Source organism: Phascolarctos cinereus, unplaced genomic scaffold (genome assembly GCF_003287225.1).
Source record: "Phascolarctos cinereus isolate Bilbo 61053 unplaced genomic scaffold, phaCin_HiC Scaffold_1;HRSCAF=81, whole genome shotgun sequence".
Taxonomy (NCBI): domain Eukaryota; kingdom Metazoa; phylum Chordata; class Mammalia; order Diprotodontia; family Phascolarctidae; genus Phascolarctos; species Phascolarctos cinereus.
The window spans coordinates 49,041,685-49,066,146 of NW_027555514.1; the positions used below are offsets into that span (position 1 = coordinate 49,041,685).

General features: G+C 37.5%; 1 protein-coding gene across 1 annotated transcript in view; it reads right to left on the bottom strand.

The window, feature by feature from the left end:
• CDK14 (cyclin dependent kinase 14) overlaps positions 1-24,462 on the bottom strand; it is a 654,255-nt gene that overhangs the window by 312,249 nt on the left and 317,544 nt on the right. The window contains 1 exon segment of the mRNA XM_020987443.2: positions 7,380-7,503. Within this exon segment, the coding sequence (XP_020843102.1) occupies positions 7,380-7,503 (124 nt within the window).

Genomic DNA, 24,462 nt, shown 5'->3' on the forward strand with positions numbered 1-24,462 from the left:
TGCATTTAATATTTCTGCCTTTCTGCATTGGATTGTGAGGTTTTTATGCCCTAGTACATGGTCAATTTTTGTGTATGTGCCATGTACTGCTGAGAAAAAAGTATATTCCTTTCTATCCCCATTCAGTTTTCTCCAGAGGTCTATCATACCTAACTTTTCTAATGTTCTATTCACCTCCTTAACTTCTTTCTTGTTTATTTTGTGGTTAGACTTATCTAGTGCGAGAGGGGGAGGTTCAGGTCCCCCACTAGTATAGTTTTGCTGTCTATTTCTTCCTGTAACTCCCTGAACTTCTCCTGTAAGAATTTGGATGCTATACCATTTGGTGCATATATGTTTAGTAATGATATTACTTCATTGTCTATGGTGCCTTTTAGCAGGATGTAGTTTCCTTCCTTATCTCTTTTGATTAGATCTATTTTTGCTTTTGCTTTGTCTGAGATCAGGATTGCTACCCCTGCTTTTTTTACTTCAGCTGCATAATATATTCTGCTCCAGCCTTTTACCTTTACCCTGTATGTGTCACTCTTTTTCAAATGTGTTTCCTGTAAACAACATATTGTAGGATTATGGTTTTTAATCCATTCTGCAATCCGTTTCCATTTTATGGGAGAGTTCATCCCATTCACATTCACAGTTATGATTACTATCTGTGTCTTTTTCTCCATCCTTTTTCCCCCATTTATGCTTTTCTTTCTCCTTTTTCCTTTCCCCCTTCACTAGTGTTTTGCTTTTGACCACCGCCTCCTTCAGTCCCTCCCCCTTTTATTATCCCTTTCCCTTTTCTTCCCCTTTTCTTACTGCTTCTTCCCTCCTTCTTCCCCCTTCTTTCCCCCTCCCTTTTCTTTCCCCTTTTCCCTCCTACTGCCTATAGGGCAAGTTAGATTTCTATACCTAACTGATTATGTTATGCCCTTCTTGAGCCAAATCTGATGAGAGTAAGGTTCAAACAATGCTCCCCCTCCCTTCTTTCCCTCTGCTGTAATAGGATTTTGTGTCTTTTCCTGTAATGTAATTTACCCTTGTCTGCCTCCTCCTTTCTCAGTACATTTTCTAAGATCAGATTGATCCACTTATTTGGATCCATTTAACCCACTTGATTAGATTTTTTTTTATCATTACATCAAAGTCAACTAATATCCACCCTCTTTATGTATACTCCTTTAACAGGTGTAATAGCAATACAGTTCTCAAGGGTTGCAAGTCTCATATTCCCTTGTAGGGGTTTAAACAGCCCCCCCCTTATTAACAACATATTGTATCTTTCTGTCCCATTTACCTTTTTAAGTCCTTCTTGAGTCCTGTACTTGAAGATCAAATTTTTTGTTGAGCTCTGGTCTTTTTATCAGGAAAGTTTGGAAGTCTCCTATTTTTTGAATATCCACCTCCTCCCTTGAAAAATGATGCTCATTTTTGCTGGGTAATTGATCCTTGGCTGCATTCCAAGCTCCTTTGCCTTAGGAATATCATGTTCCATGCCCTGCGGTCTTTTAATGTAGAAGCTGCAAGGTCCTGTGTAATCCTGACTGTGGTTCCATGATATTTAAATTGTTTCTTTCTGGCTGCTTGCAGCACCTTCTCTTTCATCTGGTAATTTTGGAATTTTGCTATTATATTTCTTGGCGTTGTCAATTTGGGATCTCTTTCAGGTGGTGATCGGTGGATTCTTTCTATGGTTATTTTCCCTTCTGGTTCTAGGACTTCTGGGCAGTTTTCCTTTATGATTTCCTGAAAGATACTGTCCAGGCTCTTTTTTTCATCATGATTTTCAGGTAGTCCAATAATTTTTAAATTGTCTCTCCTGAGTCGATTTTCCAGGTCGGTTGTTTTACTGATGAGGTATTTTACATTTTCATCTATTTTTTCATTTTTTTGTTTCTGTTTGACTGATTCTTGCTCTCTCATAGAGACATTAGTTTCCATTTGTCCAATTCTAGTTTTTAACAGATTGTTTTCTTCTGTTAGTTTTTGTACTTCCTTCTTCACTGGCCAATGTGTTTTTTAGGGACTTGTTTTCTTCAGTGTATTTTTTTTCCAATTGGCCAATTGTATTTTTGAAGGACTCTTTACCTCTCTCATTTGACTATTAAAATCCTTCTTGAGCTCTTCTAAGAAGGCTTTTTGGGCTTCAGACCAGTTCATATTCCCTTTTGTTGTTGCAGATGTGGGTTTGTTGACAATGTTGTCCTCTTCAGAATTTCTGTCTTGATCTTCACTCTTCTCATAATATGAATCTATGGTACATTTCTTTTTACTCATGGTGTTTCTTTATTCCCTGGCCTTTAAAGAGATTGAGCTCTCCTGCTGGGGAACAGAGGGTACTGACCCAAGCTTCTTGTGTTGGGAGCCTAGGTCTTGGTCACTGGCTTTGTGTGCTGGGGCCTCTTATGCTGGCAATTGGAGGCTGTAGGTTTCTGGCAGCTTACCTCTGTGTTGGGCTGGAATCAGCAAGGCTGGAACTTTCAGGCAATTCTAGGTTGCCTGCTTTTCCTTTCCTTTAGCTTTCTTCAGCTCCTTTTAGATGGGTGCTGCAGGGTGTTTATCTGCCTGGGGCCCCTGCAGTGTTGTCTCCCTCGTTTCTGCTAATGCACTGGGAGATTCCTTTGGTGGAGTGCCGGCTCCTGGTGGTTTTCTGAGCTGGTTTCCACCGGTTCCCCACCCTCACTGAGGTACTTGGAGGTCCAGGTGTTGGTGTTTGCTTGCTTTACCACCTGGGCTTCAGGATTTCTTCACAATTGGAGGCTTCAGGGCTGCTACAGCTCACCTGGTGTTGGGTTGGAATCAGCAAGGCCGGGCTTTAGGAAGCCTTTAGGTTTTTCTTCACCTCCTTTCAGATGAATGCGCAGGGTACTTATCGCCTGGGGCCCCTTGTAGTTCTGCCTCCCTTATTTTTGCTGAGGCACTGGGAGCAGCAGTGCAGCAGCTCCTCGTCTTTCTTCTAGTTCAGGTGTTCCAGGGTTTTTTTTTTCTGGGGTGATATTTTCTGGGTTTTCAGAGGGTGATAGGGGAGAGTGAGAGCGACTACCTTTTCACTCCGCCATCTTGGCTTCCGGAAGGAGAAGTCCTTATATGGATTTTTTTTATCTTTATTTATCTCCTTCCTCGCTCTCTTACTGTTCTTCTCTCCCTTCATGCACATGCCTCTTCTTACTGCATGCACCATCCAAGGAATGGACTCCCCATCCATCTCTATATGTGAAGGCTCCACCCTGCCTTCAAGGATCCAAACTGATACCATTTCCTCTATCAAATCTTCACTGACTCTGTCTGTGAAAGCTTTCTGTTTGTGTCAAATTTCTCATAGTACTTTGCACTTGTAATGTTCTTTCTTGTGGGTTAGTCATTTCTATATGTATGTATGTATGTATGTATGTGTATATGTATGTATCTATAGCATATATATATATACCTTTTTATTCTATTCTAATAAGAATGAAAGAACTAGATCTGGAAGGGCTCTCAGAGGCCATTCAACCCAACACTTTCATTACACGGATGAGGAAGCTCAGGGAGGTCCATATGACTTGCTCAGTGCCTGAGAGGTAGTAAGCTTCAGAGAGGATGGATTTGAATCCATGTCCCCTAATTCTACAGGCTGTGCTCTTTTCATTATATTATACTACATAGTAGCAAGAACAATGATAATGATGATGATGATGATGATGATGATGATGATGATGATGATGGCATTTCTATAGTGCTTCAAGGTTTGCAAAGTGCATTCTAAAATATTACCTCACTTGATCTCCACAACAATCCTGGGAAGTAGGTGCTATTAAAATCTCCTAGAGAATAAGGTCTAAATCACATTTCATTTTTAAAACAAACAAACAAAAACCTATAGTACCTTAGACTAAGGAAATGTTCACTAAACACAAAAATATTCATGAATGAAACGTGATGTTCCTTGCCCCAGTCTGCCACATATTCAGGATGTGATGTCTTTTAAAGGGTAAAGTTTACTCAAGTGACCAAATGCCTCTTTAAATTCTTTGGTGCATGTATGGTGATTGTTAATGGGTCATGCACAATATAATTCAAACAAAACTTGGCTCCAACCATCAGAATGAGACTTCCAGATTCCATAAAGGATCTAAATTTCTCTTATCTCAGGTATTTAAGAGCTATAAGGACTGTCTAGCTGCCCCAGTTTCCCTGGGAAACAGAAAATGACAAAATCACTCAAAAAATTCAATTCCACGTACATTTATTAAGCATGTATTATGGACCGAGCACAGAGTAAATTCAGAACTAATTTAAATTTAGAATTTAAATTTAATTTAATTTTAATTTAAACTTTAAACTTGGAATTTAAATGCCAAGTACGCACAAACACACACACCCCTCGTCCAAATCTAAGGCTATATCCTTCAAACACAATTTAAAAAAATCACAGAAAAGCTATAAATAAAGCCCTTCCCACATCCTAAACCCTGAGTCTGGATGCTACTAGGTGTTTATTTTAGTTGCTTTAAAGTAAGGAAGCCGATTGACTGTGCCTGGAGTGTGTTTTTCTGACACTGTCATCTGGCTGCCATCATGTCACATTCTCTCATGGGCACACATGCACACATGCTCATACAGACACAGTTAGGCACAGTAATTTTAATTAAAAGACAAAAATAATGCAAAATTAATCAAGTAAATTGCCAATTAGTGGATAAGCCACTCTTGTTACACTTAATAAACAGACTATGAGGCCTTTGTGCCAGGGATGGGTTTCGAATACAGAAACCCAAGAAGATCCATTTAATGATTTTCAGTAACTAAAGACACACTCAAAAGAATCGCTTATTTTTTTGATAACAAAGTTGAGTCCTCTCATACCATTTAATTTGCTATTGAACCTGACCATTACATCAAAATACTTTGCTAGGTCTATGGTCTCATTGATGAAGGTTTTCCTTCTATCCTGATCAGAATGTAACCGTCCATGCCTTCTCATTCTGTAAAATTCCTGTCTTGGTCCCAAGGAAGACTGTCACCAAAGAGCAAACTCATGCGTCAGAGGTATTACTCTAGGCCTTCATACATTTCATGCAAACTCCCTTGAAGTCTTTGGGAGTGACTGCTCTCCTTACCCCCACCCTCACCACAAAGCCTCCTTTTCAAATCATACATTTCCTCTATGATATCTCTTATGCCATTTGTTGCATGTAGGTGATCACTAGAAGTACATACTGCAGCCTAATCACATGTGCTGATACGATTGCCTTTTTGGCCACTTATTCTAAGATTCCCCACCATAAAATATCACTGGGCAAGATGACTAGGTGAAAAAGATGTGAATGAACAGGAGAAAAAGAATGGCATCAAATCCATCTGGGGAATTGCTTAGTGCTTTTAACCACCTCAAATTCCTCCCTAGTACAAATACAAAGTTAGCACTTACTGAAAAGACTGGCTGGTCTACACGACTTTCTAAGACTAAAACCTCATTTCTAGCAATCATTACATTGCTTAGAAGCAGAAAACAAGTGTCTTCAGTGAACACATACAAATTATCGCTATTAAAAATGTGAACATATTTACAAAATTTTTGCATAAAATTAAAATTTATGAGCAAGGAAGTATTTCTACAAAAATACAACATAAGTTATGTCCAACACAGTTAACTATGTCCTGCACATTTTGGTATCCTATTCAAACTTATGCTTTATAGACTATTAGGGCATGTCAGAAGGAAAATCCCCATTTCACTGATTTATTGTACACTTATGAAGTAAGGACCCCACTGCAGCTACTGGAGGTTCAAGGTGAAGACCAATGATCTTTGGCCTTGATAAGCAGCCATCCATAGCTCCCGTTCTCTTAGGCTTTCCACGCTTAGATAATCTGAAGCAACGTGCAGTGTTTAACCGGATTCTAAGGCTGGAGATTACCTATAAAAATCAAAGACTAAATGCCCCGATTTCCTTCCCCCCCCACCCCCCCAAACAATGCAATCAAGACCAGGGTAGGATATAATGACAAAATTTTCTAATCATTAATGTCTTTAAAAAGGGACATCCAAGAGCAAAGGAGCATGAAGAGTGTACAAAATGTCTCACTGCATGTGAGTTCAATAGAATATTATCTTTGGAAAAGGAATTTTTTCCTTCTTTCTTTCTCTTACTGCCTCCAAGCCCCCTTCTGTCTTTCGCAGGCATCTTTCCGTCCCAAGGGCAATATTTCATGCTACTGTTCACCAAGCAAATTTCTAATTAGAATATACATATTCAAAAATAATTGAGGAAATGCACTGTCAACACATCATGCTTCCATGACGATCCTGGGTGTTAGGGCTCTGCTCAACACTCCATTCTTGCTGGGTTGACAGAGAGCAAGGGCGATTCAGAGATTTCTGAATACATCAAGAAGGAAGGGAAAAAGTGAGGAGGGAACAAGATGGGGGAGAACCAAGCCCTGCATGTCTCCTAAGTCACAGAGACAAAGGTTGAAGGGACATGGTCTTAGAGTGGGATAAACTAATTTGAAAACTTTTTGTGGAAGGTTCAGTTTATAAATTTGTTGCTGTTCAGTCATATCTGATTCCTTAGGACACTATTTTGGGTTTTTTTCTGGCAAAGATACTAGAGTGGTTTGCCATTTCCTCTAGCTCTTTTACAGATGAGGAACTGAGGCAAACAGGGTTAAATGACTTGCCCAGAGCCACATAGCTAATAAATGTCTGAAGCCAGATTTGGACTCATAAAGATAAGTCTTCCTGATTCCAGGTCCAGAACGCTATCCACTGTGCCATCTAGTTGCTCTCAGTTTTTAAACTGAGTATGCTAAAACAAACCTCTTCCCTTCAATGATATTCAGTGCTTGCTGTCCTTATTCTTCAAAAATTCTTGAGCCAAGTGTCGCTTCAAGAAAGGTTAACCCAGCTTGGGGATCCTTGGGCTCAATGGTTATGTCCCTGGGGTGATGATACACATAAGTGATTATAAGCTGTAAATTCCCTCTAAAATGTCAGGAGGAGGACTTGTTATCTTGCTTGAAAGATTTCTCAGTCTCAACCCTTTCTGCCAGTCTGAATATACTAATGAGGTTCACCTCTCTCTCTCTCTCTCTCTCTCTCTCTCTCTCTCTCTTCTCTCTCTCTCTCTCTCTCTCTCTCTCTCTCTCTCTCTCCTCTTCTTCTTCCTCCTCCTCCCTCCCCCCACTGGATACTCCCCCTATCCCCCACCCTTCCCTCTGAGTATGGAAGATGTTTCCCTTTCCCACTTCTTAATCTATCAAGCATTATTTGGATCATAATGAATCCTTCATTCCAGAGGAAATTTTACCAGGCTCTACAATGCAGTAGCTGTGTCTAAGCAAAATCCACACCACCATCTGCCTGGCATTCTCACAACATGACAAAACACACTCATAATTAACTGCTTTCCTACCGAAATCTGCCAGCTTTAACTCCCCCGTGTCACTGATGAGAAGATTCTGTGGCTTCAGGTCTCTGTGCAAAATATAACGCTGGTGGATATAAGACAGTCCTCGCAGCAACTGAAATAAAAACAACTGGAAAAATGGGGGGGGGGAGCAGAGAAGACACAGTTAAAATCTGAATACAAGCATCAGTTTCTATACATATTCTGAAGAGTTATTGTATAATATGAAAATGAGTATAAAACCGATTTTTAAAAAATCAAATCATCTGACAAAAATGGGAAGAATCTGTACAGAAAAACTGGAACCACCAAGAAACAGGACTACTGGAATTTCAACCTGCTCTGTGAGCCAGCAGAAATACCTCACCCATCCAGACTCTTCTAGAGCCAAATGAATGGTGTTTCCTATGAAAGTAATCTAAGTATAAAAGATTTAAACATTTCCAATTTTCTGTTTTGTTAGTTTTAAATAAGTTTGAGGAGAAAAATTCATTCCAAACATTATAAAGATACTGGAAGAAATAGCTGGTATATAGGAAAGCACACAAGGTAATATATACTAATATATGTGCATATATAACATCACAACCTTGACAAAATGCTGATGGCCACTGTGGTCCTTATGGAATCACCCACTCATATAAAATCCTGGGACTTGGGGCTGGAAAGGTCCTTAAATGTTGTCTAAATCAACCCCCTCATTTTATAAATGAGGAAACTGAGGCTCACAGAGTTAAAGTGGCTCACCCAACATCATACTGGTAATAAGTAGCATTAGCAGTATTTCTCCTTAATGCTCTGACTCCAAATCGAAATCCAATAAGAATGCATTAAATTCTTAAATGGAGTAACAGACATGCCAGAGAACAGTGAACATAGCAATAGATATCATGTACCTTGGTGTAGAGGTCAGGGTTGGGGAGGCGGGACCAACCAGCAAAATGAGGCACCATTTTCTTTTTCTATCCTCTAGTGATTTCCCCCAGAAGTAAAGCACAAATAGTAAAAATCTGACTCAACATCTCCTTATTATGGAAACTTTCCACTTTAAAAGGAAATAATCAGGTAGCCCCTCTGCTTTGGGGGATTATATTTCCTTTTACCTTACACTAGACCCCTTTTAGGCATCTCAATTGACAGGCATGTTTTATTGAAAGAGGAGAAAGATGGAGGGAATAAAAGACAAACACACAGAGACTTAAACTGTGCCATCTTGCACACATACACATACACAGGGGGAAAATGATAGACATAAGGTTCAATTCCTTAAAATTGTAATTATTTTTCATTTACCCATATGGCTTCAAGAGATAGACTGTTGCCTGAGGACTGATTTGTATCTTCTCTGATTATAGAATAGATCAGGAATAAAAAAGGGGGTGGTTTTAGTAAGGAAAGCAAAGAAATCAAAAGGCAAAAGAGCAGCTGATGTTGATCTAAAAGAAAAATCCCAAAGTTGTCTGGACTTTAACTTAGATGTGTGAGATAAGGCCATAGTGAATACTTCTGATTCTACAAGGTATAAAGTGATCTGTAGGATTTTCAACCTTGTGATTCTGGAATAAGGGGCACATTTTTAAATAATTCACTAGACCCCTAAAATGCTTAGCTGTCATTACATATATTCCCCAAAATTAATCACTGCCTAATGGGAGAAGCAATACCCTTCCTCCAGCTTCCACCACCCAAGATGGAGTTCTGGAACACTCATTTCTTGGTTTTTACTTTCCATCCACTTGGGACTTCTCCACTTTTGAGGGATACTCCTTCTCCTTCATTTTTTGGTTGATAGCAACATGGAGTCTTTGCAAACTTAAATGAGTTCATAGGATCATTGAGGAAAAGTAATCCTAGAAATAGATCACTTCGTCTGACGACCTCATTTAACACAGAGAAGACAATGACAGCTGAAATGCCTTCACCAAGATCTTGCCAGTGGTAAATAAGGGCTAAGACTTGAACCCAGCTTCACAGATTTTGAGCTGGAAGGGACAGCAGAAGTCTTTTCATCCAACCAACTCATTTTCTTGTAAGGAAACTTGTAAGGAAGCCCACATAAATTAAGTGAACTGCGTAATGAAGCAGCAGAGCCAAGATCGGAACTCAGATCCTCTATCAGTCAGCTTTCTTTCTACTTTCCTATGATGTTAATTAACTTTTCCCTTGGGGCAGGAACACCTGGAACCTAGTCTTAGCCTTTGAAACATTTTTGCATCTATTATTATATTATGGACAAGGATTCAAATATAAATTCCAGATAATTGATAAATCCTAGTCTTATGATGCTCAAAACAAGTACTCTTTGCACTAGACCACTGTTTTCCAACCAGTACATATCAATATTTCATGTAACACATACATTACTGTTAGGACAGCTTTCATGGCAATAACTACCTTTTGGCCGACTATCATCTTCTAACAATGACTATACCTAATTCCCAGGCTGCACTCAGAGTCAACAGCTAGAAATTCCTTTAAAAGCTCCTAGTCTAGATAACTAAAGCCATCAAGATGAGTTAAAAGACATCCTGAACCCTGGGCAACTAAAAGTTACTTTAGTTTGCAATAGGAACTTCAAAGACTGACACATCTAAAAAGCAAAAAAGACTGAAGGAATGAAAATTAGAACTGACGCTAGCTCAAATGTAAAGTGAGATTTTTTTTTTAAATAAATCATTTGCTAGTCACCAAAAGCACCAATGTTTTAGAGATAAAGAGAACAAAACACTCTACAGTCCAAGATTGTGACAGGTTCCTATATATTTATGTGTGACTACACTTGCCTTGAGTCTCCCAGGGCAGAGAGAATATTAACAATAAAAACCGTTCCTATTGTTGGGTGTTGGGTTGTGTGTATGTTGATGTTAGCACCTTATCTACTCTTGGGGAAGTAGAGGGGCTATCATAAGTACATAGATACCTAATGGTCTAAAACAAAGTCGGAGCTAAATTAAAACATGCCAATCCTTTAATTCATCATATTGCAATTTGAAAATTCTTTTTTTAAATGACAGCAAAGTATCTTTCTGAATCAGGAATACAAACATAAACTCCATTACTGTCCCAGTAATTTTTAAATAACTTTGTTAAAGTCAATAATAACCAAATCTTATTATTAAAAAAAGAGGCACTGTCTCATAATACATTGTTTGTTGTTCAGTTTTTTGGGGGGTTTTGTTTTTGTTGTGTCCGACTCTTCATGACCTCATTTGGGATTTTATTGGCAAAGATACTGGGAATGGTTTGTCATTTCCTTCTCCAACTCATTTTACAAATGAGGAATTGAGGCAAACAGGGTTAAGTGACTTTCCCAGGGTCACACAGCTACTAAGTGTCTGAGGCCAGATTTGAATTCACAAAGATGAGTTATCCTGACTCTAGGCCTGGCCACCTAGTGGTACACAAATTGCGGTCCAGGGACCTCCAAAGGCCCTGATTTTCTTTCAGGGAGTCCTCAAGGTCAAACTAGTATCATAATAATAATAATACTAAGATTTTTTAAAGCTTCTATTGCACTATGTATTGATAGAATCCACATAAAAGATCTCTGGGGTATTCAATAATTTTAAGAGTATAAATGTATTATGAGTCCTAAAAGTTTGATAATTCATGATAGAGGATAGAGGACCAGTCTTGAAAGCATTGATTTAAGACACATCTCTGACATCTATTGGTTATATGAACACAATCAAGTCATTTAATTTCTTCACGTCCCAGCTAAGTCCACCTATAAGTTGTGAAATAGTTGTAGTTCTGCACTGATTGAAGGAGTTTCATCACTGGGACTTCCTTAACCCAATTAAATCATGGGTCCAGAATACATAGTGACAAATCATCCTGTTGATGTTCACACCTTTAAATCACATTTAAAACAGTGGAACTATAGCATCCTGGAACAAAAAGAACACAGGATTTGGACTTAGGAACCTTGCCTGAAACTTAATTTTATAACTTACTCTCTGTGTGACCTCTGTCAAATCACTTCCTCCTGACAGGCTTCCTTATCCTAACTGGAACATGATGGGTTAGGAGTAGATAATTTCTAAGGCCCCTTCCACCTCTATCATTCTATGGGCTACTTAATATAATCTCCATGTTGTTTCATCTAATGTCAAATAGTTGATTTGTTACAAGAGAAAAGTCTATGCTTCACCTTGGAAAATCAAGAAACTTAGTTCTCGTCAGATTATGAAGAATATGAAGAGCATGAAGTCGGCATTTAAAAAAAAACACAGAAGGAGACACTGGGGATCCTTTAAGGAATGTCATTAACAAATGATGCTGCATCAAAGTTGTAAAAAGGAGCAAAAGGCCAGACATGAAAGAGAAGCTATGAATGAAGGTGCAAATGCAGGCAAGAAAAGATACTTAGCAAAGAACTCAACTGAAACAACCACTTAGAGCAAGGGAAGGTTAGTTATGGTGTGAGCAATTCAGGATCATTTCTTACTGTCTTCATTTCATGCCAATATGAAATTCTTTTATTTAAATGAGGTAATTACATTATAACTAATCAATTAAAATTCAAAATTCTTTTCTATTATAAATCATTAAGTACAACTGTTGATGGCATCTTCCCTACCGTTTGGGGAACATCTCTCATTACTTCGTAAGCATTACTAAGTGAGGATGTATATTGTTCTTATTGTAAGATGGCAGTTTTGGTCAGCTTCCAGAGCAGACTCCTGCAGTGTCATTAATTAACAGTTGATGAGACTAGATCAACTTTAACTGTCATCAAAATTAGGCTGGAAAGAAAGTTCTTGGCAAGAAGAGAATGGAGAAATGTGTACTTAATAGAGACTCAAATGTCTTTAGCCAAATTTTGACCAATTATTAAAAGTATTTAGCAATTTTTACCCTAATTTCTAGAACAATCTTTTAAAATTGTTTTTCAAATCTGAACTACTCAGAAGCACACTTAGTATATGCTCAGGTATTTTTTTCCCCCATGTTAAAAAAAATCTGTTTCACTGCTAGAAAATGACTCAGAAAATGCTGAAAGAGACCTTGGGAATCAACCGTCTTTTCTTACAAATGAGGAAACTGAAAATCAATGAAGTTCATGGTTAGGTAACCTTAAAAAAAAACCTTTCATTTATCTTGGAAAATCAGGGAATTTAGTTTTTGATTATCAAGCATTCAAGAGAGAGAAGAAGGCACACAACTAGTGAGGAACATAAATCATTTCTTAGGATAGCATCCTGGTTTTTTTCATTTGTACTTGAATAATGATTCTTTTCTTACTGGGAAACAAAGAATGCTGGACGCAGATACTGTAAAGTAGAGGACGGAAATGGCCGAAAGGATACATTGTAGCTACTTACTCATGAAAGCGAAATACTTCAATGAAGGTTCTAAGAACCACACAGACAGAAGGAATTTTCCCGAAAGGATGGGTTAAATACCTTTGCTAATTAATGAAGAAATAGGATACTGGAGCTTATCCAGAAACAATTCAAAAGGGATACGCATTAAAAGAGATTATGAAATACAATGTTAGAAAAGGATACAATTATACAAGCCCAAAATTAATTTTATTCACAACAGAAACAAACTCCAGATCACAGTGCCCATCACTCACTATATTTTTAGATTTTTAATCAATAAAGTGTTGCATCAAAGCAGCTTCTCACTGGAAGGAATTTTTAACAATTTACTGACAAAAAGAGCAGCATCCTGTGAGAAAGGAGTCAATAGTGGAGAAACTGGAGCAGCCTAATTTCTCCTTTGAATTGTGGTGAGCCTGGTATTCACAGCACACACAACTGTTCATACAACAGGAAACAGAACTGCATTCACACCAGCCCAGAGTTAATATTATGTGTTATTTGACAACCTCTTTGTGATCCTGAGGAAAAAATGAGTAAGATCCAGAAAGGAGAAAAATGACTAAAATAAACTACGAGCGAGGTTTGTTTAATCCCCATCTCCTTCCCACTAAACTCAAAAGCAATACAAAACTTTTAAATGACAAAATAAAAATCTATACCCTGCTACTACAAGTTGGGTTTTTTTAAAAGTCTTTTTACTGCAACCATTAGGAAACTTCTTATTATAAAACTATGTTTTAAAAGGTGTTTCTTGGGTTTACTTTTTACTTAGAAGCCTTATTACACTCAGGCTTCTAATATGAAGGATCTGACCAATGGATTGTCATGCCGAGTTAAACAGAAAGCCCCACAATTGTCCTTTAAGGATGTTCTTGGGAATGGGTCTCAGAGGCACAGATTTTTACCAAGCTTTTCCACAGATATTTGCATGACAAAGGTACTTAATTCTTTGGCGGTTATGTAAATGACCGCCTTCACAAGCTCTGGTTGGTTACTTTCCTTTGACATGAAGTCACAGCAAGAGAAATAAGGACCAGCAAAGACAGCAAAGTCATTAGAGAAATGGGTGGGGAGGGGAGATGAGCTTCAAGAGTTTACCTTGAGATTGTAACTTTACAGTGGGAAGGGAAACTCCTCATTTTACAGTTGAGGAAACTGCGAGCCAGAGAGACTCAATAATATTATACAAGTTCAAGCAGAGTCGGGAACTGCACACAATTTCCCTGATTGCCAAGCCACCAATCTTTTCACTACATCGCAATGAAACTAAGTAATACTTTTCCTCTATATGTATTAATATGATATATTAATATCACGTATTTCATAAATATAATAATATAAGTTCATGCACATATTGGACCTCGATAAATGTTTTCAAATAAATGAATGCTCTTTGGCATATCCATATTTCAGATGATTAAAGTACTTTATGTTCATTGCATTAGCTTCTGATATAAAACATAAAGGAATTATGAAGGTCCAAATGACATATCTAGATGCATTCAGCAAGTCCACCAAGTCCAGTTTTATTTTTTTGGCTATGAAAAATCTTTTTTCAGACATAAGCAATATGACTGAGGATTAGCTTTGCATATCATATCAGAAAATAAATACATTTGAATCATTTTTTTCTTGGTGTTTTGATTTCACAGAGAAAGACTCCCACAGATGGTTGCATATTCCTTATGATCACTTCAGCTTGAAATGGCAAACATGCACATTGGCTGTAAAAATCTCTTCCATGAGTCACTTAAACAGGACAGTGATGAGCACGGCAGGGGTCAATGTAGAGGGCAAAGAGTCTCCAGCCCTGGCACCTCCAGCAGAAAAAAAGATGGCTGGCCCAGCCCACTTGCCTCTATTTTTCCATCCCTCTCTTGAAATTAAGTGGATATCTTTAGTGGGCCAAAAATATTACAGCAAAACACTCTGGCAAAAGTCTAACGGAAACAACATTAAAAAGTAATTTAGCAAGGGGCACATCTTAAAGACTTCATTGTATTGTTCAAATTAGTCGTGGGCAATTTAATTTTGGGGTTAACTTGCATTTGTAATGAATTGTATCACTTACGTTTGTTGTTTTTTTTCCCTATGCCTAATGCCACAATGTACTTCTCCCTATTCTCCCCAAAATAAAAACTCAACATAAATCCCACAATCAAAACTTCAAAAGAAAACCAAACCAAACAACCATTATTGAAAACATCAGAGAGCTTGGCATTTTAAATGAATGATTAAAATGTTATTTGGGACTGTTTTGCCTTTAGCCCTTATGGAGATTTCAATTAAATCTAAGTTTATTCGACAAATTATCCTAAGTTTGAACCCAGCCAGTGTTCATATTTTTACAGTTGTTTCCATATTCGCTATTCCTCCAGCAACTGACACAAGGCTTTAATTTACCCCCACAAAAGAGCTCTGTTTTTTTTTCTTGGATGAATGCTAGCCACTCTTCCAATTCCTCTGAATGTCTAGACTAGTCTAGTTTGAATGCATGAACCATCTAGATAGGGTGTATACTACTGAAGGAATAGTTTCATTTACCATAAGATTGTGCAAAGAAAACACTGAATACTCAAATCTAAGACCTTAGTTAACTCTTTTGTCATGTCAAGGGGGAAAGACATTCCTCGCGGTAGACTTTAAAGGATCTGGGGTAAAAGAAAAAAGTTGAATTACTATGACACTGGAACATCCACGTTTCTTTTAGAAAAGCAGATGAATACACATTATTTTCTGTTTTGTTTCACCCTCCCATAATTGAATCAGGTCATTAACTTTCCCAAAGGGATCTCAGCCTCTTCAGTCAATTCAGTTCAATTCAACAATCATTTATTTGTTTGTTGTTAAGGGGTTTTTTGTTTTTTGTGTTTTTTTGGCTAGGCAATGGGGTTAATTGACTTGCCCAGGGTCACACAACTAGTGAGTGTTTTGTGTCTGAGGACTAATTTAAACTCAGGTCCTCCTAACTCCAGGGCAGGTACTCTATCCACTGCATCACCTAGCTGCACCCTTCCACAATCATTTATTAAGCATTTTCTGAAGGCAGGGCATTGCCCTGGGCTTGGAACAGGGGGCAAATAGGACAAAGTAATGCAGAGAGCTTGCCCTGGGGGAGCTTATGCTCTGTAGCGAGGATGGAACACTTACCCAGATAAATGGTAAATACAAGATAACTGGAGAAGGGAGAGCTGCCTAACAAGTGAAAGATCTTAGAGGGATCCAGTAGCTGTGCTTACCCAAGTTGAACCTTGAGGTAAGCTCAGTATTCTAAGAAACAGAGACGAGGAGAGAATTCATCTATAAAATTAAAGATTGGACTTTTTTCAGTCATGTCCAACTCTTCATGAACCCATTTGGGGTTTTCTGGGCAGAGATACTAGAGTGGTTTGCCATTTCCTTCTCCAGCTCATTTGACAGATAAGGAAACTGAGGTAAACAGGGTGAAGTGACTTGCCCAGGGTCATACAGCTAGTAAGTGTCTGAGGCCAGATTTGAACTCAGGAAGATGAGTCTTCCTGACTCCAGGTCTGGGGCTCTATCCACTGTAATAGCTAACCTCTAATACCCATTCTAACTTTAACATTTTCTGAATCATAGAACTAGGAGGGGACTTCAGAGATTCTGTTATTCATTTCCCTGCACATACTTAAAAGACCCAAAACTGAGTTTTCTCATCTACAAGAATGAGGGAACTGGTCAGTGGTTTCTGAGGTGACTCCTATCTTTCTTTAACCCCTATGGATCCTAAAATATAAATAAATTATATTGTTAAAGAAACCTAGAGTTGTCATTATTGTTATTGGTAAACTGTTCCAAAGCTCAAGGCAATTGATTGTTATGCCATCTTTCCTTATATGGAGTTGAGATTTTGCACATTAATTTCTGACTTCATATCCTCTCACTTGAACTATTCTAATGAACTTCTATGTGGTTTCCCCCCATCCCCATCAAGCATGTCCTCTCTGCAATCTATCCTCCGCACAGTCACCCAATTGATATTCCTAAAACACACATCTGTCACTCCCCTACTCATGAAGCTTTAGTGGTTCCCTAGTGCTTCACGATGAAACACAAAATACTGTGCTTGGCATTTAAAGCCCTTCACAGCCTGGCCGCCATCTATCTTTCCAGGCTTAGACATGGCTCCACGCTCCAGCCAAACTGGCTGATTTAATGTTCCCCATATTTCCTCCTATTTCCACTCCTCATCTCATATTTACCTAATGGAGCTCCCAGTTCTTTCAAGGTGACCAGTACAAGTGGCACTTTCTAAACAAAGATTTTTAGATTCTAACACTTTTAAGTGATTGCTACCCCATGTTAGTTTGTATTTATTCACTAATCTGTGTCCGTGTTTTCACTCCAGGGTGACTACATGTCCATGCCATGAAGACAGAGACTCATTTTTATTTTTGTATTTCCAGTGATCTGCACAATGACTGGGTCAGAGTAGGGACAAAATAAATGTTTATTGATCGACAGACACTGAAATGACTTATAATTTTTGTCTTTGCATTCCCATAACCTAGCTCAGTGCCTGGCATTTAGTAGTAATAACAATGGCATGTTATCTCATTTGATCCTTGGTACAACTCAGTGAGGTAGGTATTGTTATTATCCTCATATTAGAGGAAACTGAGGCAGAGAACAGTTAAGGAACTTGCCCAGTGTCACACAGCTACAGAGTCTGAGGCAAGATTCAAACTTGGGTCTCCTTGACTCCAAGTCCAACATGCTACATATTATACCCCCTCACTGCCTCCAAAAGGCATTTTCCAAATGCCAACTAAATGAATTTTCTCTCCAAGGAAATAGAAGAGATCACTTTCATGATGAATTCCTATTGAGCTTGAAAAATATTGCATTAAAAAAAATATTACATTAACTTCAGGCTAAAACTAATTCAATTCCATTCAATTTGACCCAGAAAAATTGTTTTCTATTTCTCCAAATTTCTCCAATATTTCTCCAAAATATCTTCTTTTCAGTTGTCCCTTTTGAGCTACTCAACACAGAACTCAGAATTCGGTAGATTCTTAATTTCTGGAACCAAAGAAGAATAATTAATTAATTCAAATCAAAATGAAGAGGGGGCTCTAGTAGAGTACCCCAGTGGATGGATGTTTTGTTGAATACTTTTAATAATTTTTTAAATAAAGGTACAGATAGCACAGTTATCAGATTTCTGGATAATATGAAGGGGACCTAGTACATTAAATAACAAAATTAGGCTCCAAAAAGATCTTGACATGGTAAAACCATAAGCCAAAACTGCCATGATAAAAGGTACTAGGGAGGGGCAGCTAGGTGGCACAGTGGATAGAGCACTAGCCCTGGAGTGTGGAGGACCTGAGTTCAAATTCAGTCTCAGACCAGAAGCTTGAGAGTTACTAGCTGTGTGACCCTAAGCAAGTCACTTAACCCCAACTACCTCACCCAAAAAAAATGTACCAGGGAAATGAAAAGACCTAAACTTAGATTTTTAAAAATTCATTGGCACAAGTACAGACTATGGCAGACATGGGTAAGTAACAATTTGTATGGGGAAAACAAAAAATCCTGGCGTTTTACAGTCAACATTATGACACTACAGCCAGAAACACCCTAATGTAATCTTTGAAATGAACAACAGAAGCAGGAAATCTGGAAGAGTCCCACTGCATGCTGCCTTAGTCAGACCATACCTGAAGTATCATGTTCAGCTTTGGGCAATAAATTTTAGAAAACATATTGAAAAGCAGGAATATGTCCAGAGAAGTTGGTCAAAGGTAGATTGTTGAAACAAACAGGATGTTTATGTGAGTCAAGAGAAAAATAATAACTGTTCTCCAAGGACTTGAAAAACTGTTACATAGAAGAGGAATAAGATCATTTTGCCAAAGCAAAACTAGAAGTGACAGACAGATGTTGCAGAAACAAAGATTTTGGCTAGAATAAAGGAAACACTTTCTGCATTATATGTAGTCAAGATATAGTCAGATGGCCTGCACTGCTAGAGCTCTTCAGGTGAAGGCTGAATGGTCATTTGTAAGAAACACAGAATTATATCTGTGCTTCCTTTTTCAGCAAAAGCTTGAGGTCTCTTCCAAATAATATTCCACGATTATGTAAGCAACTCATAAGTTGCTCTATTTGATACATGTTCCTAACCAGAAATTGTGTCTATGTGATTCATCACTTAAAATCTGCAGAATTACTTAAATAATTTGTAAATATTAATTGCTGGGAAAGAAAGATAATTTGAAAGGTATTGGCAAAAGAAAAAAGGCACAAGGACTTATAAAATTTTTTAGAACACATAGCAGATTTGATTTGGACAATATGGGTAGGTTCAATTCCAAAAGCCACAACATAGCTATTTTTTCAGATAAAGAAAAAATACAAAATTTTCACATAAGCAAAGTACTGTGCTAGATGCTAGAAAGAGAAAGATATAGACCCTATTCTCAAGAAGCTTACAATCTGATAAGGGATTTATCTTTAAAAGGTTATTAAATATGATTGTACCAGAAATAAAATTTAAGGCACCTTGAATCAGACAGGCCTATATAAGATCACAGGATCACTGATTTAGATCCAGAAAGGATCTCAGAGGTGAATATTTTCATTTTCTAAATTAGGACACAGATTCTCAGACGTCAAGTTGCCAAGACCACACAGGTATTAAGGGCCAGGATGGACACCATTGTCTGTCTCAAATCGAATATTCTTTCCTTCGCATCACTTGTTACCAATGGGTCAATCAGGTGACATTTCCCAGATTCAAATTTATTATCAGTGAATTACAAGGTATAGGGGGATAGGACCTGAACCTGTGATTTCATTAACATAGGGAACTCCTAGACAAGAAAAATCCTTCTTTACCAATGCAGGTCAACACCTACCCTGCAACTTGCAATCAAATAAAACCGGCTGAATCAGAGGTATCAAACTCAAAAAGAAACCAGGTCATTATACAGTATGTAAAGATTCCTACAGGCTGCATATTGACTTAGAAAACCACATATTAACTTACCTATATTTTCTTACATTTTGCTTTTATAATTCAATAGATTTTATTTCAAACACTTCAAAAAAAAAATGATTCTGAGAAAAGGTCCATTGCTTTCACAAACCTTCCAAAAAAGGATCATGAAACAAACAAACAAAAAGGTTATAAAGCCCTATTCTAGGTAGTCAACTCATTCCTTAATTTAATAACTGTCCAATATAACTCTCTAGGAGATATACCTGAACAATTGCTCAGATAGAGCCTTTTTTTTAATGTCCACTTTTAGGAAAGGAAGCAGTACAGTGTAATAGAAAGAACTCTGGATTTAGGGCCATGAGATCCAAGGTCCTAGCTCTGCTATAAATGACCAGCAGGCCTCAGGCTAGTTAAGTGAGTTGTCTGAGTCTCTACATCTTTGCAGTGAAATAAAGTGGCTGGCCCAAAAGATTTCTAGAATTCCTTCGAGTTCTAAATCCTGTGATCCTAAATTTCCTTGTTGCAGGTTGATTCAAGAAAACAGCGCCATCAGGACCTAGACTTGCACTATTTCTAGAAACACAGGTCAGAGCAAGAACAAATTAATGAACTGGGTCCGCAGAAGTTCTCTGATCATTGCTTTCTTCTTCAGGGAATCTTTCAATGAAAATGGCTTGTTGTTTGTGGATTTTTAATGAAAACAATGGGAAGGCTTTATCATCAGAATTAGGAAGTGCTAAATTCACATGGATTGTGATGTGCTTGGGAATAAGTAAGGCAGACTGAAACCACAGTCACAGTCTAACATAAATAGTGAATCCACATTTATGTGCCACATGCAGAGGAAAATTTAACATCAACTGGAATTTTGCATTTAAAAATTGGTGGGTCACACTGGTTCATATAGTTCCTGATAAGTTTTTCAATGGAGGGCAGGATCCCTGGAAGATTTCTTGGCTTTTATCTTTGTGTTCCAAACACTTAGACCATTGTCTAGCACATTCATCCAGTAGCACTTAAAAATACTAGAGGAAAACAGGGAGGGAAGGAGAGGGACAGGGAGGAGAGGGAAGAATGAATGCACTTTTCCCTCCCCTCCCCCAACCAATCTGATCAGACTCAAGCAATGGGTTCCATTGGGATTGTAGTTGGGAAATGGACTCACTTGACAGAAAATATTCATTAGCAAGAATTTGTTAGGCACAGGAAAGCAACAGTAGAAAGGACTTAGTTAATTCCTAACATAATCAGTGGTACAGTAGAAAGAACACTGACTCTGAGGTCAGAGGACTTTGGTTCTAATCTTTTTTTATTACCTTTGTGTTTGGCTTTGGGAAATTCAACTGACATGCTAGGATCTCAATTTCTTCGCGTATAAAATTAGGTCCCTCACACTTTTAGAGCTGTGATCCTATGAGTCTATGAGAATCTAGAAAAATTCTACTTGGGCGTACTGATAACTCTCCAATTTCTTATCCATAAAAATATCTTTCCTAGCTCTAAGTTCTGATGCTGTGATCCTTAGCACGTTTTACCAATACAGGCCATCTTGGTTTCAATTCTGTGATCTTAAACTTTGAATCAAGTGGTCATGTATGGTATCTTTCTTTTCCAGGAGGCAACCTAGGAAAGCATAAAGTCAATTTTTTTTTAAATTTTAAGTTTTAAATTTAAAAAAAAAAGAAAGCATGAAACCATGATTTCTCCATTCTTCTCAGAGTGCCCATTGCATGGCTACTCAAGCTAATTCTTCTCTCTCCCTGCTGAAGAAATATACTGAAACATTTCCTTCATTTTCTTCCTTTGCTAGTTCTTTTTGATGTGTTTCTGAAGGCCTGTCAAAGAGAATGGATTCACAGAATTTGATTCCTTCTCTTTTCCAAACAGTTTTATCCAGCTCAGTAGACAATGGCAGTGAAGTCAATGATTCATCCAATCTTAATAACTGGACCTGATCTACTTTTCTGTTTTTGGTTTTGTTTTGTTTCACCAGGGTACTCTGATTTCACCAGCTCAACCAGTAATCAGAGCTCTAATTCCTGATATTCACCTTAAGGTAGACTGACATTATCCAATATTTCTTTTAAAATTATTTGTTCTTTTCTCTTTCTGGGTAGGGTATGGTTGGTTTTATTTTAATATAAGAAAAAATTCACAGCAGAGGAACAGATAAAACATAAATATTCATTAAACATTTTGGCGGAGAGTTTTTCAGCACACTCTCTCTCAAGCTTAGGAAATAATCATATTTTTCAAAATATAGAGAAGGGGAAGACTGTCATAATCACCATGATGCATGGTAGTAAGTCATTATCAGCTAAATGAGAACTCTAACAGAGAATATAGTGAAAATGGGTGACATGCTCAATATCTGAATACCAGAAAGTCTCATTTAAAAATCAATTCTCAATGCCATCTGTATAAGACAACCTTAATTTGGCATAACATTATTCTGTCTGCTATACACCTGCTTATTCTCTGGACTATGAATGAAAAATAGCAACTCTTCAACCGTAATAAACTTCATACCTTCCTAATTAGCATATCTATTGAAATGGAAAAAAAAATTAGTCTCCTTACAATAGCACTTCAAATACCTCATGGAACATGATGGGCCATTTCAAAAACACCTTGGCCAATTTCCGTTATTCCAAAACATTTCATCCCCAAATGTTAGAGAATTAGAGACATTACTATTACAGAGATGATTTCTTTTGCAATTTCAGAAAACGCTTATGGTAAAGTTACTATGATAACACTCAACTAGAAATACATCTCATGAAGATGCAAGTGGATTTGTCCTCATCTCATTAATAGCCTTCACACATTAGCATTTCCAGATATCAAGTTGAGACAGTATCAATTAATCTTTTTTTGAAAGAAATTTCATTATTCATTATCATACGCTTAACAATTTTTAAAGAAACAACCGAAAACTGAATTAATGTAGTTGGGGGGAATGATTGGTTTCTGATTGGAATTTTCCTTCAATTTACTAGTCAGTAAATATCTAAAAAGATTACTCATTTTATTTAAGACCTCCCAAAAGCCATGGATTCTCCTGGTAATGCACAACAATGCATTCTAACTTAAAGCTTGTATTCCAAACCTAAGAGCATTAACAGCAAATGGTTAGTGTAAAAATAACAACAAACAGGAAAAAGAGGTATGTAAATACTAACCAATTTCTGAGGCACCCAATGACACAGTGGCAGAAATCAGTTGTTACAATTTTAACAAACATAAATATTTATAACAAGGCCAATGTCCTCGGGCTTTTGACTCAGGTTGTTAATTTCCAGATTGGTAATTAACTGCTGAAATTATCCATTTGTCAAGAATAGATATTACTTTAAAAAAATTAAAAATGAAACCATTAGTTAAGGGTGAGCATTCATTATGGAAAACAGTTTGTGTGGTAGACAGTTCCCTAAGCAATTAAAACAGGAAAATTATTCCCAGAGATTTAATGTGAACATTATTTTTTTCAGAGTATATTCCAATGGTCACAAATATTCTATGTTCAGAAAGAAAGCTTTAGCAGATGGTTTTTTCAGTGGATTAGGGTAAATGGTCTTCAGACAACCAAAGCCTAAATGAAATTAAGAGCCAACAGAAGACTTGCTCAAACAGAAAAGGGAAGTTAAAAGATTTATCTTTTTCCTTCTCTTCAGTCAGTCCTTTTGAGTATTAGATCATGTATTATTTCATTATTATACAAGGATCTCCCTAGCAGTGATTAAAAAGATAATAGGCTGACTGACATTATCCATAGCACTTTAAATTTTACAAAGGTCTTCTGCTGCATTATTTCATTGGACCCTCTGTGTAGGGACTGTTGGATACAGGCAGTCATTTTCCAGATGAAGAAACTGAGGTTCTCATGGTAGGTTAAGAAACTGCTTTCTCAACTATTAGATTGATCTCACATTCATTTACTTACTTTTAAAGAATGATGTTTACAGGAGGGAAAGTGCAAAGTCTTTGGGGTTATACATTTTTTTTTAATAAACCTGCATGGCTTCAGAACGAAATTTAAAAAGCTGGGACTAAAAGATGGGTCCTGAAAGGAGAAAAAGCAACTACTATTTACCCCAAAGGTTTACCCCGAAGTATTTGTTTTGCTTGTGTATTTAGTTAGGCCTGTTGCTTGCATTTGGGTGATTTTTAGGAAGAGCCTGTAGCTCTTCAATGGATTATAAAGACAGACTTTTTTGAAAACAAAAAAAAAACTACCATCAACACTCATTTCTCCCTTCTCTAGCTTACATGTAACCTATGGTTTCTAAAAATTGTTGCCTATCTTGTTCCACTTTTAACTTCTGTCAAGCACCCAGGATGTCATCATGAGCAAGTGTTGGCTTGGTAAATATTATTCTGATCTTCTTAATTTTACATTCACAGATTTAAGTGACAACAAATAGCACCGTGTGGAAAAAGCACCGGCTCATACATCAAAATGAAATACCTGGGGGGCATCTGCCACTCTGCCAGGCTCCTGGAAAATGATATCACCTGCAATGCAGTTCCTGAGAGTAAACCTGAGGGAGCTGCATTGTCTCCAAGCAGACAAACAGTGAGCAGAAGCCAATATGTAATTAGGTTGGTAGCCTCCCATGGAAACCAACACTGTAATAATGGCCGTCTGCTTTTTCCTACTGGAGTTCAGATGCTGAAAATGATCATGTTAACAAATGGTATTCTCTTTGATAACTTTCTATACACTGGCAAAAAGCTTTCCTTCAGAAAAGGGAAAGATTGTTTCTGCTGTGATAGAGAACACACA